The sequence below is a fragment of the Mobula hypostoma genome, chromosome 10 (genome assembly GCF_963921235.1).
Source record: "Mobula hypostoma chromosome 10, sMobHyp1.1, whole genome shotgun sequence".
Classification (NCBI taxonomy): Eukaryota; Metazoa; Chordata; class Chondrichthyes; order Myliobatiformes; family Myliobatidae; genus Mobula; species Mobula hypostoma.
In genome coordinates, this window is record NC_086106.1 from 107,375,474 (window position 1) to 107,390,609 (window position 15,136).

The window sequence follows — 15,136 nt, forward strand, 5'->3', positions numbered from 1 at the left end:
TTGGTTTCCTAATTAGAAAAAAAATCTTCTAAAGAGCCATCAGCCCAACTATCAAGCCATCATACCAATCATTTACAATGAAAGAATTGAAAGAATGAATGCATCATGAAGATTAATACATTAGCTAAATTGTTTTATATTCCAGCAACCTCCACTAGTTTGATACCAATTAAAGCCCCTGCAACTAATCTTTTCAACACTATAGACTGAACTATCCAGTTAAATCCAACGAAAGAATCCAGTTTGGAAAGAGGGGAAAGGAAGATGGTGGTATCATTGTATATAGATTCCACACTGTGAAGGAGGGTTAATGACCTGAGATATCAACTATTTCTCTCCACCCACAATTGCCTGAGCTTTCCCACCATTTTCAGATTTAATTTCAACCCTCCAGCATCAGCGGTATTTTGCTCATGCCTTTCAGAGTCTGCTGGTACTGTTTCAAAAATAAGCTACATGCCTTGAGGGTTCCATTAATTTTCCCTATAAAAAGGAGCCATTTATTCAAAATCACTTTGAAGGAGCACCAATGCCAAATGTACACGTGAAATTCCACACGGCCTTGCAGCCAAATATCCACAACTGGAATAAAAATAAAAATTGCAGGTCCAGCCACAGCTTAGGGAAGAGAAACAGGGTCAAAGTTTCCTGTAGTAGAATCTTCGTCAGAACTGGGAAGGGAAGAAAAGTAGCCAGAATCAGGATAGCCACGGGGACAAGCTGTAAACAACAGAACATAAACACGTGACTATGACAAAAGGATATAGGGAATTGAGAGGCGCAGAACAGCCAACATGTCCAGTAGGTCACCACAAACAAGCAGAACCAATATTGCAAATGGGCTACTGATACAGACAGAAATTCAAATACTTCTGGTAACTTGATATTGGCTCAGCTCATTTGTTCCTCCCCTCCCCCCCCCACCCTTTTTAGCTCTTGAAAATAAGGAAGAAATATAAGGGGTATATCACAGGCAGTTTTTTTTAAACACAGGGTTGTCGATATGTGGAACATGCAGCAAGGGGTGATGGAACCGAGAAAAACAAACATCAGGGACATTTAAGAGATCCTTAGATAAGCATATTGATGAAAGAAAATGGAGAGTTATGTGGGAAGGAAGGGTTAGACTGCTATACCTCTGGGAGCAGAGGCCTTGCTGGACATGCATCCCTGCTCTGCATTTCACAATTCGCTCACTGCTTTGTCTAGGTTCTCACTCTCTTAACTGCTCCCAGATCACCTTGTTGAATAGCTTATCCCCATTGTCAGCTCAGTTTTACTCTCAGAGACATTCCCACTCCCCCCCACCCCCCCCCGCTCCACCGACCCTGCAGCTCAACAAGCTTCTTTTGTCTCTTTCTGAGCTCTGCCAAACAGTCTTTGACCTAAAGTGTCATCTCTATTTCTCCTCTCACAGCTGTGGCCTGACATGATGAGCACTGAGTATTTTCTGTTTTTAATTTTAAATTTGCAGCACCTGCAGTTTGTTTTTGCTTTTTAGCCACAATTGAATCAGACTTCAGAAATTTTGTTTGAAATTTAAAAAAAAATCAGGTCAAACGGGAAAGAGCAGAAGACCAGAGATAAAAAGGATCTGTTGCCTCTTAAGGAGACTCTGAATTTAGAGTTAAAAAGGCACATCATTTGGAAGAAAAACGGAGTGAAGCTCAGTTACTCACATGGTGACCATCAGCCAGCAATAAGACCCTTGCACATATTTGCAGAATTCCACTTGACTTGTGGGGGGGGGGGGGAGAAATCAAGTTAGACCATAAGATATAGGAGCAGAATTAGGCTATTTGGCCCATTGAGTCTGCTGTGCCATTTCAATATGGCTGATCCATTTCCCTCTCAGCCCCAGTTTCCTGCCTTCTCCCTGTATCCGTTCATGCATCCATCAGTCTCTGCCTTAAACATACCCAATGACTTGGCCTTCACGGCTGTCTGTGGCAACGAATTCCACAGATTCAGCACTCTTTGGCTAAAGAAATTATTCACTTCCGTTGAAAATTGCTTCCTCCTTAGCTCCCTTAGTGTGCATTTTCATTCTTACAGCAAGGAGAGTTCAAACAGAATTGCTCTAATTTTAATCCCAGAGCCTAGCAAGAGTTCACGTATAATAATGATTCATATTGGCAGTATGCTTGAGCTGTTTTGATTCATTTGGAAGCCTACACCTCAGGCCTTTGCTTACATAGCCACGTTTACCCATCACTGTCCATTCACCCAAAACTCATCTTTTACCGTTTCTACTGCCAGCCATATCTTCTGGTTCTTGGGTTAGGACCATCTGCTTTACTCCCCTGACGTCCCTCTTCTAGCCAGAAATTATGACACAGGAAGGAAAAGAAAGCCAAGTCTGGCAGCCACAGCGGCCAGAATTGACAAAGGGATACTCGTCTGAAACACTTAAGTGTTTCTTTCATCGCTCGCACTGCCTGAGCTGCCAAGCTCTTTCCTTGTTTGTGAGCTGTATTTCACTTACCCAGCATCTGTGGTGTTTGCTTTTGTGTCATTGAATTGACAGCAAATTCAATTGGGAGTTAGGACTGACATATTGAAATAAGTCCTTTCGAGTTACAATGACCTAACATCGATCAGTCTCATACTCATCTCCACTGAGAACTAATATTGCCATGCATAAACACCAGGGGAAATCCTATTATCCACTCAGAATTTTACTGCACCATGAGCAAAGAAATCTCCAACAAATAAGCAGCAACACTTGTTGGCAATGGGACCTTTTTCAATTCAGGTTAGTTAGTATTTCCATAAGATATAGGAGCAGAATTAAGCCATTTGACCCATTGAGTCTGCTCTGCTATTTCACCATGGCTGATCCATTTTTCTTCTCAGGCCCAATCTCCTGCTTTCCCTCCATATCTCTTCATGCCCTGACCAATCAAGAATCTATCAACCTCTGCCTTAAATATACATAAAGACTTGGCCTCCACAGCTTGAGACAATGAATTCCACAGCTTCTCCATTTTCTGTCTAAATAAATTCTTCACCTCCGTTCTAAAAGGACACCTCTCTATTCTGAGGCTGTGCCCTCTAGTCTTAGACTCCTTCCATGGACTATTTTGGCCAGATAGCTTCACGTAGATTCCATTCCCTTTTCCCTTAATCCCAACTGAATCAGTAAGCCCTGCTGCTCATATATAGGAGTTCAATTTACCACTTGAACACTCTAGGTCATTTTAATTGTGTCAAATAAATATAGCCCTTACTCTAAAATGTGTTTTGAAATTATGTAAACATTTCTGTCCATTAAATTTAGAGACTTGTACCATCCTTGCCTTGGTATATTGCTAAATCCCAATCATTTTAATTGGATCTGTAATCTCATCACTTTTTGCATTATTGCATACAGTTGATAATGATACAGGCACTCATTGTCCAGCTTTACACATCAAAGTAACCTTCAGATAATTATCACAGAGCCATAGGTAACCAAAGAATCTGGTTGTGTGTTTTCAGGACAGAAGGAACAAAAAAAAAAAGGGGTGGAGAAGGGTGGGGTGAATGAAAAAACCTAAAAGCATAGAGTCAAAGATCCAATTATCTGCTAGAAATAATTATCTGCAAAACGCAAGAGCTCCATAAACATAATAAGTAATTTGGAATTCACCAGCTTCCATATTATTTGAGAGAACAAATTAGTCAGTCTTTTGATTGGTTTCATACTCACCAGAGCATTTCCTGCTATGTATCCATCAGCTGGTTTATCTGCAAAGGTTAAAAAATATACTGCATATGTAGATTCATAAAAGAATTATTGCCATTCTTTTTCTCAAACTGCACAATATATTTAACAAATACTTCATTATCAAGATGATTGATCAGATTTTCAAACTCACAGTTAAGTGTTTTTAGTAGCAAGTTTGGCCCAAGTCCATCTCTTTTTAGTTGATTTCACTCTGTGCTTCAATCTTGCCTTCAATGGCCTTGATCATAGCACAAAATTTTACAATGTTTTGCCTTTCTCAGAATCTCCTTCTTTCTTGACTTATCCTCTGAGATGTGAGCTTACAGTATAATTAATATTCACAACAACAAGCTACGAATGTCAACCATAAGCTTGAGAAACTTTTGATATTGATTAAAAAAAAAGGCTACAGACTGATCATCTCTAGGTAATCAGCTAGGTTGACCTCTTCCAATCTCAATCTCTCATCAATAAGATTCCTTCGAAATTGCCCTCATGTCAGTTATTCATTTTGTGATTTCATCTGTCAAACTACTGTGGTTATACTGTTGACACTGCATACTGTGATATTTCAGATACTTTAGTGCATGATATGCAATATAAGTAGAAAGAAATTTAGTGTTGGCTTTAATCTTGCAGTAAACTAACTTTTAGACTATTGTTTAAAGGTTAATTTATTCCCAACATAAAGAATGTAAAGAAAGTGTCCACTGAACACTGCCACCAGGTCCTGAAACTCCATTAAGTCACATGGTTTAGATTTTGGTTTCAATGTCAAGAAGAGAGTTTCAACAGGAAGAAAACTCAAAGACAAACCAATAAATAATTATGTTTGGTTATTCCCACAGTATACAAGTTATTAGTATTATAGATATTTCTCATTAAGCTGTCACCTGATCTGTATATAAATTTCAATGAGATACTCTTTTTATTTGCTCCAAACCTTTAATTCCCTTTCTTGAGGAAACTACTTGTAGTTTCACCTGTTTTGACAGTCCAAGTCCCACATCCAAGTACTAGTCTTGATGTGGGAAACATTTTTATGACAAGAAGATTCCCATCTTAACATATTCTATTCCTTCACCCAAATACCCTAATCTTGCACCTTCCAGGAAGGGTAGATGGCTCATAATTAGCAAAATCAAACCGACTCATTTTTTCTTTAATCTCCCATGGAGGACTTGGAGACCAATTGTAATGACCTCATGATTATCTGAATTGAGACTGGTTAATTCAGCAAGCCTATGATTTTTTTCAAGTCAGAACCAAAGGTATTGGCACAGATAAATGCTCGGGAACGACATTCTGGGATTACCTTTTCTAACTCCCGTTCCTCCTTAAAACCTCTCTTTGATGAATTTATCTAATACTTAGTGTCAAATTTTATTCAATAAACCTAATGTCAATCCAATAATCTTCAGCAAGGTTCCCAGTGATCAGAATATTTGAATGATTAAATAGGAAAAAAAAAGTGATTTTCTCCAAAGGGCAAGCCTTAGATAGGGACGAAGTTTCAGCACTAGAATGCTCAAACACAATATCAACAAGCACTCGCACAAAAATTGAAATTACGAAAGCTCTTTCCTAAAAAGCTGTTGGCAAATGGATCAAGTGAAAATTTCAAAACTGAGATTGACAGATTTTTGTGAGACAAGATGCAAATGGATATTTTGTTTTACATCTCAGGTTCATATGAACAAAATGAACAAGTGGGTAATTTGACCGAGCTTCAGAAGGACAATCTGAACAGCTCCCAAGGTGGATGTTTCTGAGAGTGTACAGACCTGTCCCTGTGCAATTAAAAAATCTTTTCTAATTTTCAAACAGGTACTAAATTCAAGCAACATTCCATAAGATGGAAAATTGACACTTAATATCAATTATTTTCAGCTCCTAAACAAATGCTTCCTGGCTTATTATCGCCAGGAAGCAAAGTCTGGGGATAGGAGCAACTAATGAGAGACTGGACAGAGCAGTGTGCACTCTCAGCCGGATAGGCAAGAATGCTACCACATAAATGATCACCATTCATCTGCCACTAGTTAAATATAAAATTAACTGTATACAGAATTATGAAAAGCACCCAGTATCACCATCACAATTCCAAAAGCTCCCACATGAAAGCGAATCATTTAGCTTTTACCGTAAAATAAGGAAAAGGAAAATAAAAGGCTTACTTATCAACTACAAATCTAAAATTTTAAACAGATCAGTGTACATTTCAAGTTTCCCATCAGGGAAATTAAGTGACAAAGACAATATACAACTTGGCTTCCATTGCACATTGGAGGTTTCAAATTTGAACAAGTTTAGTTCCCCTAAAAGTTAAAATTTCTTCAATGGTTTTAAAACTGAAATCATAACTATAAGAACTCCAGGGAATGATTAATCATATAGATCTGAATTTTATATTTATATATTTGAAGTCTGAACAAGTTATCTGACAAGGAAGGGTCAACTGTACCTTGATGACCTTAAACACAGCAGCAAAGATCAGCAACTGCAAGCCTGGAACTTAATACTCCCTCCAACGATCACAATGGAATCCAATCATTTCATCCATACAGCTCCCCGCCTAAATAAAGACTGCAAGGGAATCCGATGGATATGGCCCTTTCCCCAATCTGCAAGGGAATTCTATGCTCATGGTTGTCAACCAAAACACGTGCACATGCAGCCTCCCCCTACCTGTACCTGCAACAGATCAGAGGCACTCCTCCTGACGCCACAAAGTTTAGAAACATTTTGTGTACACATTGACTTTTATGGTTTCGGCATGCCTAAAACAAAATGTTAGTGGATGCAAATCATGGATATGCTGAGCAGACCCATTACAAATTATCTGTGCATAGAACTTTCTGGCAGGGTGCAAAATCTGATCCCACTTATGTAGAGATCTTGTCTCTTTCTATAGACATGAATAGAATTCTTTGGAACTATCTGAATGAATCCAATTTTTTTTCCAGTTCATTTTTTCTTCCAAATTAACTTTGCGGAGTTCATGTTTGGATCAGTGAGTATCAGGACTGTTAATTTGGCCCTCATCCCTAGGGATTCCCTTCTGCCTTTTCTCCCCCCACCCCATCAGTTTCATATCCTGTCGCTCAACTATCTACTTGTCAATTTCAAGTCAATGTCATAGATTCAAAAATCAGGCAACCAACCAGTTATCTCTGTGCACTTGTACTGCTTTAGAAGGGGGACCATCAGAGAATAGACTGCTGTAATAAAATTCAAACAGCTTTAAATGAAAAGTGATTGGAATGAGAAATTACAAAGTCTCATACGTATATGCTTGATAGAAATATTTTATTGATTACTTATTTCAACGCAAACATATAAAATGACTGAAAGGAATATAGTTTGCGGGAGTGGGAACACAGGAAAGGAACTGGGATTTTGACTTTAATCGAAGATCTACCTCTAAAATTTGTAATTGCGTTGATTCCATCGATCAGTTTAAATAATTACAACCTACAGCAATCATCTAAAATTGATACCACCTTCATCAAGATGCATTTAGCAACAGGTTTTCTTTGCAAGCAAGTGACACAAATAATGCAAATCATAGCAAAATTGCCACAATATCCCTCAGTAACTGGCATCATTGTGGTCAAAATGCAACATGTCTTTTGCCTCTTCTAAGAGATTTTCCTTTCTCTTCTTTGTAAGGCTGTTATTACCTTTAAATAGTTCAAAAATAAATCAGTGGGGGTGCACGAACTAAAATCCCTTCAACATTTTCAGAGTTTAATTGGTCATCTAGCCTTCTGAAATAAAAAGAAATTCCAAACACCATACATATCAAACAATACCACAGACCCCACACTTCTGAGCTGTCATCTTCATTACATTTTCACTTATGCCATATTACCACTTGCCCTCAAAACGTTCATTCTCCAACCAAAAGATCAAACATTTTAAATAAAAGCTCCAAGTAACAAGTTAGAATTTGATAAAACTATATGGCTAAATTTAATGTTAGGGCTTTCTCCCCCCTAAGTAAACACTCAATTCTGATCGCTCACTGTATTCATTCATCGAAAAATAAAATTGCACACACAAACAGAACAATTTCTATATTTTGTATGGGACTTAATGACCTTACTCAAGCCAATTTACTTCTAGCTACTGTCCTGAATACAACTGCCCTCATTCCTACTCCAAGCATCAGAGCTAGCAATTGTTGCCCTTTATGTAATATTTCTATTGATTGAAGAAAATACTGTACAATTTTTTGACTAAATCTGCTCTTCCCACCACATTAGATTGACATGTGAGTCATTTTATAACCGGTGCATTGACAAAATGAAAGCATGTAGGCGCAAGTAAGGCAGCTGTCTGCAAGTTGATGAAATAATGATCCCTACACAGAAGGTACAAATGAACAATGATGGGTTCAAGATGCCATTTAGAAACAGAGTGTGTCATGATGACTTTGGGCAATATGAAATCAGCCAGCCATTATATCTTCCGTCGATTCCATGCAGGCCAATGCCAAGGAAAATCAGGAGAAATCTATACCGGGCAGCTGATGGAATAATTCCTGTTATTGATCAAAGTCATCATCACCCTTAGTGTCTATGATTTGAAGTGCAAAAGCTGCAGGCCTTCAAATGATACAAACTTCTACTGTCAGGTGACATGGCAGTGCAGCATTTTGGAACACCAACATGTGATGCTACTAAGGGGATGAAGGTGCTATCCTCCCCTCCTCCCCCCCACTCCTTTGCTGGATCCCTCTAATCCCTTCTGCCTCAGCGGGGAAGGGGAGGAAAGAAACAAGCAGAAGTGAATTGATTGTAGCACTCTTAAATACCTCTGACTGGTTGGTACAAGAGTGGCAGAGAGGGAAGCCTGGGAGCAGAATGTAAATCTCACCATCGCAGCAAAAGGACAGAGAGAAAAAAAAACAGTAACAATTACAGAAGAACAGTGGCTGAAAAATTTGTTTTCACTAACTTTAGCAGAAATGCAATTGCAAATATGAGGTAGAAGAATATTGTTTTACATTCGTATCTACTCCTATAAAATTAACCAATACTGGAACTTCAGATCTAGCCATTCAAAAATTAAGGCATTGTTACAAGGAGTTTACACACCCGAATTAAAATCTATCCAGGGATGGAAGCCTCATACTGCCACTCGTGAGGGACCTCTAGATCACCTTTATCCAATTTATAATGAGTTTAGGCTCTGAATGCCTCTCAACTGAAGAGGCAATGCCAATTTGAGTGAAAATGTAGCCATCACCACCGCTGACACTAACTAGACCACTAGGCTGGCCAAGGACTACTTTGAATGGCATGATTCAGGAATACAGCATCATAAATGGGTATGGAGGTGATTGTGGGACAGGAGGCAGAGGGCAGTGGGGTGGGATTGAGAGGTTAGGGAGATTTTTGGTTGGTTAAAAAAAAAATTGAAAATCTGGGCATAAATATTAGTATTGTTACACTTTGAAGTCCAGAGAAATTCCTCCTCAATATCTAGTTTTGAAATCCCTTTCAGTCCATTGACACATTTCCAGACTAGCAAGGTCAGAACCTCCAAGAAAATCTGACATTGAATTATTCTTAGGTTTATCTCTAACTTACTACTGCACACTACTTCTACTGCACTAAGTGGATTCATATTGTAATGGAAGCTCAATATTTTGAGCAGAACATATTTATTGTCATACATGTGAATAAACGTTGTGTAATCAATGGCAGTAATCCAAAAGATGGAACACATGTGTGAGCATAACCTTTCCATGAGAACTGCTTGCTAGATTCTTGGTAAGGACTGCTGGCAATATGGCAAGCTCTCTTCATGCTCACAAAACCACTGAGGTCTTGCAGAAACTACCTTTCAGTCAACACATGCTCTGTTGCAAGCTACACAGAGTGTGAATGAACGTAGCAGTTGAAGTTGCATTCCAGCCCATAGAATGAGCCAAAATGTAATTGTATTCTGAAAGAACCCTCCTCAGCTGTTGGAAATTAAACCATGGAAATATCCAACCATGTTCATATCTTTAATCTCTGCAAGACTCTTTTAAAAACTGTTCTCTCCTCATCTCCCCATCTTCTCTTACCTTCCTCTTTCAAACCTCTTTCCCTCCCCAGCTTTTCTCTACCATTTACATTTCCTCATTCCTTACCATCCTTCCCCCACTCCTCTGAACTCACACACTCACATTACATCTTTTCTCCTGTGCACTCTTATTATTTCCCTCCTCCCTTTCTCTTCCTAGTGCTTCCTCTCTTCTCACCTATTGCTTGCTTCTTTACCCAGGCACTGCATTCTCCATCTCCTTTCTCATCTCTTCCTTTTTCCTAGTATTCTTCCCAGATCATCATCCCTTCCTTAGCCCCTTATCCCAGTTCATGATTCTTTTCCTATTCTCACTTGTCATGCTGTGTGTCAGTAATTCTTTCAACCCCCTTCCCCATCACTTCACTCTAAACCTTCTTGACCCCACCTCCTTTACCCTTCCATCTGCTGTCAGTCACCCTCAATCCAATTCACTATCACTCACTGGTTTTGTTTATATTTTAAAAAGTGCCTTGGCTTTGAGTTTCTGTATTTAACAATGAGAGTACCAAACTGGGATATATAAAATTTTAGATAGACATTTGTAATTTAAAATTATTTGCTGTTTTGTTAGGAAAAAGCAATGAATCAAATTGATATTTGTCCTCGGTTGCTTGTATTGAAAGTGCATGCACTTTCTCCTCAGCTTCTGAAATTCAGTTCCATTAAAGCTAACGGGTCTAAATTTGCAGCAGATTACAATGTCCATATACAACTACATCACATATAGCGTACGTGACATGAATTTCTATCCCAGTGTATTGAGTATAATTTTTACAGAATATTACTGATTCTCAGGTGTTAGGTTTAAAGTTGATGTTTTTCCCCTGCAGCAACCGTCTTTCCACAACAACTAAATGTGGCACAGTAGTCGCTGAACAGAGAAAAAAATCCTTTAATAAGCTACAGTCAAAAATGGTTATAGCTTAAACAACAAGGTCAGCGAAAAGATTGCACGTAAAAAAATATATTTGACAGCAAATTTCAAGACTGGCTTTCAATCTTAAGGTTCTATAGACATTTTACAAGCTGTACATTCAAAATCACATCTGAGGACCTTATAAGTTATTGAGGGTTTTTGCACAAGAGAGATTACTAGTCCTTACCTCCAGAGGTGAAGCTCATGTATTTCTGATTATTAACAGTCTCTTTGGAATCGTAGAATTTCAGGACATCCAAAACAGCCTGAGGGTTTTTCTTTTGCTCCAGTTTAGTGATGTTGGATGTCTGTAGGAGCCTTGCCCATTGCTCAGGAATGCCCTAGTTGAGAAGCAAAATTAGAATGCATTAAACAGCAAAAATCAAAGCAAGCATTTAATGAACTCACCAGATGCTAGGAAACATGTCGCTACCGCTTCATTGAACCATTAAGCTCTTGACATGCAGACCAAGATGGATGTGATGCTTGCTTCTTTCACATCCCATGTCTTATTTATTGATTGATGAGAATTATTTATCATGAATTACCTTGTGTCCTGTTGGACTTGCAGATAGCATTGGAGGAACTACGGAGAGGTATGATACCCTGCAGCTCTACACAGGCAGAATCTCCAGCACCCTCCCACCCCCAGACCTCGTGACGTCTTGACCCAATTCTCCCTCTTCAATGTCTTCAAATGGAAGCACCTTAGAAAGAACCTGCCTTAATAATGATTTCCTGAAGTCCCTGCTATTGCAAGCTGGAAATAGAAATAAGCAGTGGCTGGGTTGCCTAGGCAACAGCTTCCTGTTGCAATAAAATGTAAATTAACCACAGAGGAAATCAGTACAGTGATAAATCCAGTGAGTTACAACTTGCATGACGTCAGCAATACCGAATGCATTTTGTACACAATGGTCATTGAGAGTCAAGTTTCTGTCAAGATGTAATCTCAAACCAGAAAATTTGGTTAATAGGTACCATTCTTTAAAAAATTAATTTAAGCAGCAGTTATACAAAAGCATGGAGATCCCTGGGTCATTGCCCATGTTTCAATCACAAATGGTGGCTGCGCTTCTGGAATTGCGAAGGGGAAGTTAGCTGATCACTGCCTTGATAGCAGCACTGATTATTCGAGTCTTTGAATGCCACAAGATCAGCTTCTATAATTATTCTGCACCATAAGGATCAGGTGGAGAAATAAAATGCCTACAATTGCCTCGCCTTCAAAAAGGCAAGATCCAACAATGGAGGCCTTGCATCCGACCATCATACAAAATGGTAACAAGGGGTCCCAAACTGCTCACAATATTCACAACATTGCATTAGCCTTCCTTTGACTCAAACTACAACTTCACCTTTAGGGAAGCCGGCATAAGGACTCCCAAGTTCCCTTGCACCTCTGCTTTCTGAATTTTCACCACGTTTTTAGAAAATAGTCTACATCTTTATTCGTTCTACCAAAATGGATTACCTTTATTCTTCCCTGTACACTATTCCATCTGCCACTTCTTTTCCCATTTTCCTAATCTTCCCAAATCCTTTTGCAGACTCCCTGCTTCCTCCATATAACGCAAACATCCCACCTCTGCTGGGAGTTCTGGGAGTCTCCCGCATATCGATAGCGGCTCCCTGATGCCTGCAAATTATATACTATATCCCGGAAATCGATTTTTTAGAGAGGGAGAGGGAAAAAAAGAAGAAAATGAATGAATCCTGCTTGATCTCTCTTTGCGCTAAGTAGACCTATCAGTTTTCTCTGTGGGCGGGCTTTACAGTCAACCTCTCTCTCTCTTCCCTATTCCATCAGTTCAGTTACTGCTGTCTGTAATGACGCTGAAATGATCCGAACAACTGTTGGTGATGAAATACAAAAGCCTGGTGAAGAAATTCCCAAGGCTGGCGGTGACAATCTGACTACACGGGCAGGGCGAGTTGGCATCTTACAGGGGATTGGAGCAGGGTTTAAATTGGAGCGAAATTCCAAAATCGTCCGCTAAGACATCTTTAAAAACGCGCTCGCAGCAAGCAAATTCTTCGGGGTATTTTTCCCTGAAACACTTCCACTTACAGGTGCATCGAAGCCTGTGATGGGCTGGGTTTAAGCGCAGCCGTTTTCAGAAGAAAAACCGATTTTAATAAATACCCGGCCCCCACTGAGGTCTCGTCATTAGGACAGTGAACTGTTTACCTGTGCTGCGCACTTTGTATGCATTTTGAATTACACTTTATTAAACAATATGGTAATATATTGTTTTATGTGGTGTGTGTGATATATGTATTGTTGCTACACAGCGGTCCGGACAGGGGTTGTTTAGTTTGTGGACAATCAGCATGTGAGTGTGAGTGAGAGAGAGACTACGGACGTATATGTGATCGGATGTTGTCCGAATGGACGTTAAGCAGCGCACACCTGTAATAAGGATACACCTTACGCTTTTATTTCTTTTAGGGACCACAACATATTAGGGAGGCTAAGCGCAGGGAAGGCTGCTCAAATATTTCACAATTCTTTTCAGCAGAAAACCAAAGTCTGACAGAGAAGGTCACTAGAGCTGAGGTGTACTTTACATCTTTCATCGTTGAACATAACCTGCCATTCCAGGGGTGTAAGCACACAGGCAAGCTATTCAGGAAAATGTTTCTTGATTCAGAAATAGCAAAAAACTATGTCTGCTCATCAACCAAAACAGCAGCTATTGTAAATATGGCAAATTAAGACAGAATTCAGCAGTCAGCTGTCTCATAAAATACCTGTGAATCTGATGTTTTGCAAAATTAACAAATTCATTGACACAGACTGCTATGAGGTTGAGACCTCCCTGAAATGAGTTTTTGCAGGGTGGGATGTCTGATAACATGAAGAGCCAACACTGAGCCCTGTGGAACACTACTAGTCACCAGCAGCCAACTAGAAAAGGCCCAACTTATTCCCACACTTTGCCTCCTGCCAGTCAGCCAATCTTCCATCCATGCAAGCATCTTTTCTGTAATACCATGGGCTCTTATCTTGTTAAGCATCTCATTGTCTGCACATGGTCAAAAGGTTTCTGAAAATTCAAGTAAACAACATCCACTGACTCTCCTTTGTTTATCCTGCTTGTTATTTCTTCAAAGAATTCCAACAGATTTGCCAGGTAAGGTTTCACCTGACAAAAATCATGCTGACTTCAGCCTATTTTATCATGTGTCTCCAAGTACCTTGAAATTTCATCTTTAATAATGAAATCTAACATCTTCCAAACACTTAAAGTCAGGCTAACTGGCCTATAATGTCCGTTTTTGCCTCCCTTCCTTCTTAAAAGTGTGGAGTGACATTTGCTCCCAATTTAAGGCAGCAGAGATTCCACTCCAATAAATTATAGACAATAGGTGCAGGAGTAGGCCATTTGGCCCTTCGAGCCAGCACTGCCATTCACTGTGATCATGGCTGATCATCCATAATCAGTATCCAGTTCCTGCCTTATCCCCATAACCTTTGATTCTACTATCTGTAAGAGCTCTATCCATCTCTTTCTTGAAAGCATCCAGAGACTTGGCCTCCACTGCCTTCTGGGGCAGAGCATTCCATATATCCACCACTCTCTGGGTGAAAGAGTTTTTCCTCAACTCCGTTCTAAATGGTCTACCCCTAATTCTTAAACTGTGGCCTCTGGTTCTGGACTCGCCCATCAGCGGGAACATGCTTCCTGCCTCCAGCGTATCCAATCCCTTAATAATCTTATATGTTTCAATAAGATCTCCTCTCAGCCTTCTAAATTCCAGCGTATACAAGCCCAGTCGCTCCAATCTTTTGACATATGACAGTTCCGCCATCCTGGGAATTAACCTTGTGAACCTACTCTCCACTTCCTCAATAGCAAGAATGTCCTTCCTCAAATTTGGAGACCAAAACTGCATACAGTACTCCAGGTGTGGTCTCACCAGGGCCCTGTACAGCTGCAGAAGGACCTCTTTGCTCTTATACTCAATTCCCTTTGTTATGAAGGCCAGCATGCCATTAGCTTTCTTCACTGCCTGCTGTATTTGCATGCTTGCTTTCAGAGACTGATGTACAAGAACACCTAGATCTCGTTGTACTTCCCCTTTTCCTAATTTGACTCCATTTAGATAATAATCTGCCTTCCTGTTCTTACCACCAAAGTGGATAACCTCACATCTATCCACATTAAACTGCATCTGCCATGCATCTGCCCACTCACCCAGCCTGTCCAAGTCACCCTGCATTCTCATAACATCCTCCTCACATTTCACACTGCCACCCAGCTTTGTGTCATCTGCAAATTTGCTAATGTTACTTTTAATTCCCTCATCTAAATCATTAATATATATTGTAAACAGCTGCGGTCCCAGCACTGAACCCTGCGGTACCCCACTGGTCACCGCCTGCCATTCCGAAAGGGACCCGTTAATCAGTACTCTTTATTTTC

At 39.8% G+C, this 15,136-nt stretch overlaps 1 protein-coding gene across 5 annotated transcripts in view; it reads right to left on the reverse strand.

Moving 5' to 3' along the window:
• The window catches only part of LOC134353102 (serine/threonine-protein kinase PAK 3), a 253,885-nt gene that overhangs the window by 62,683 nt on the left and 176,066 nt on the right, over positions 1-15,136 (reverse strand). For 4 of the 5 annotated variants that reach the window (XM_063061005.1, XM_063061007.1, XM_063061004.1 and 1 more), the window contains 3 exons: positions 10,894-11,047; positions 6,874-6,930; positions 3,692-3,729 (listed from right to left, as the gene is read on the reverse strand). In XM_063061005.1, coding sequence (XP_062917075.1) covers positions 3,692-3,729; positions 6,874-6,930; positions 10,894-11,047 — 249 coding nt within the window. The remainder of the gene's footprint in view (positions 1-3,691; positions 3,730-6,873; positions 6,931-10,893; positions 11,048-15,136) is intronic. The other variant, XM_063061009.1, reaches the window with a different exon arrangement.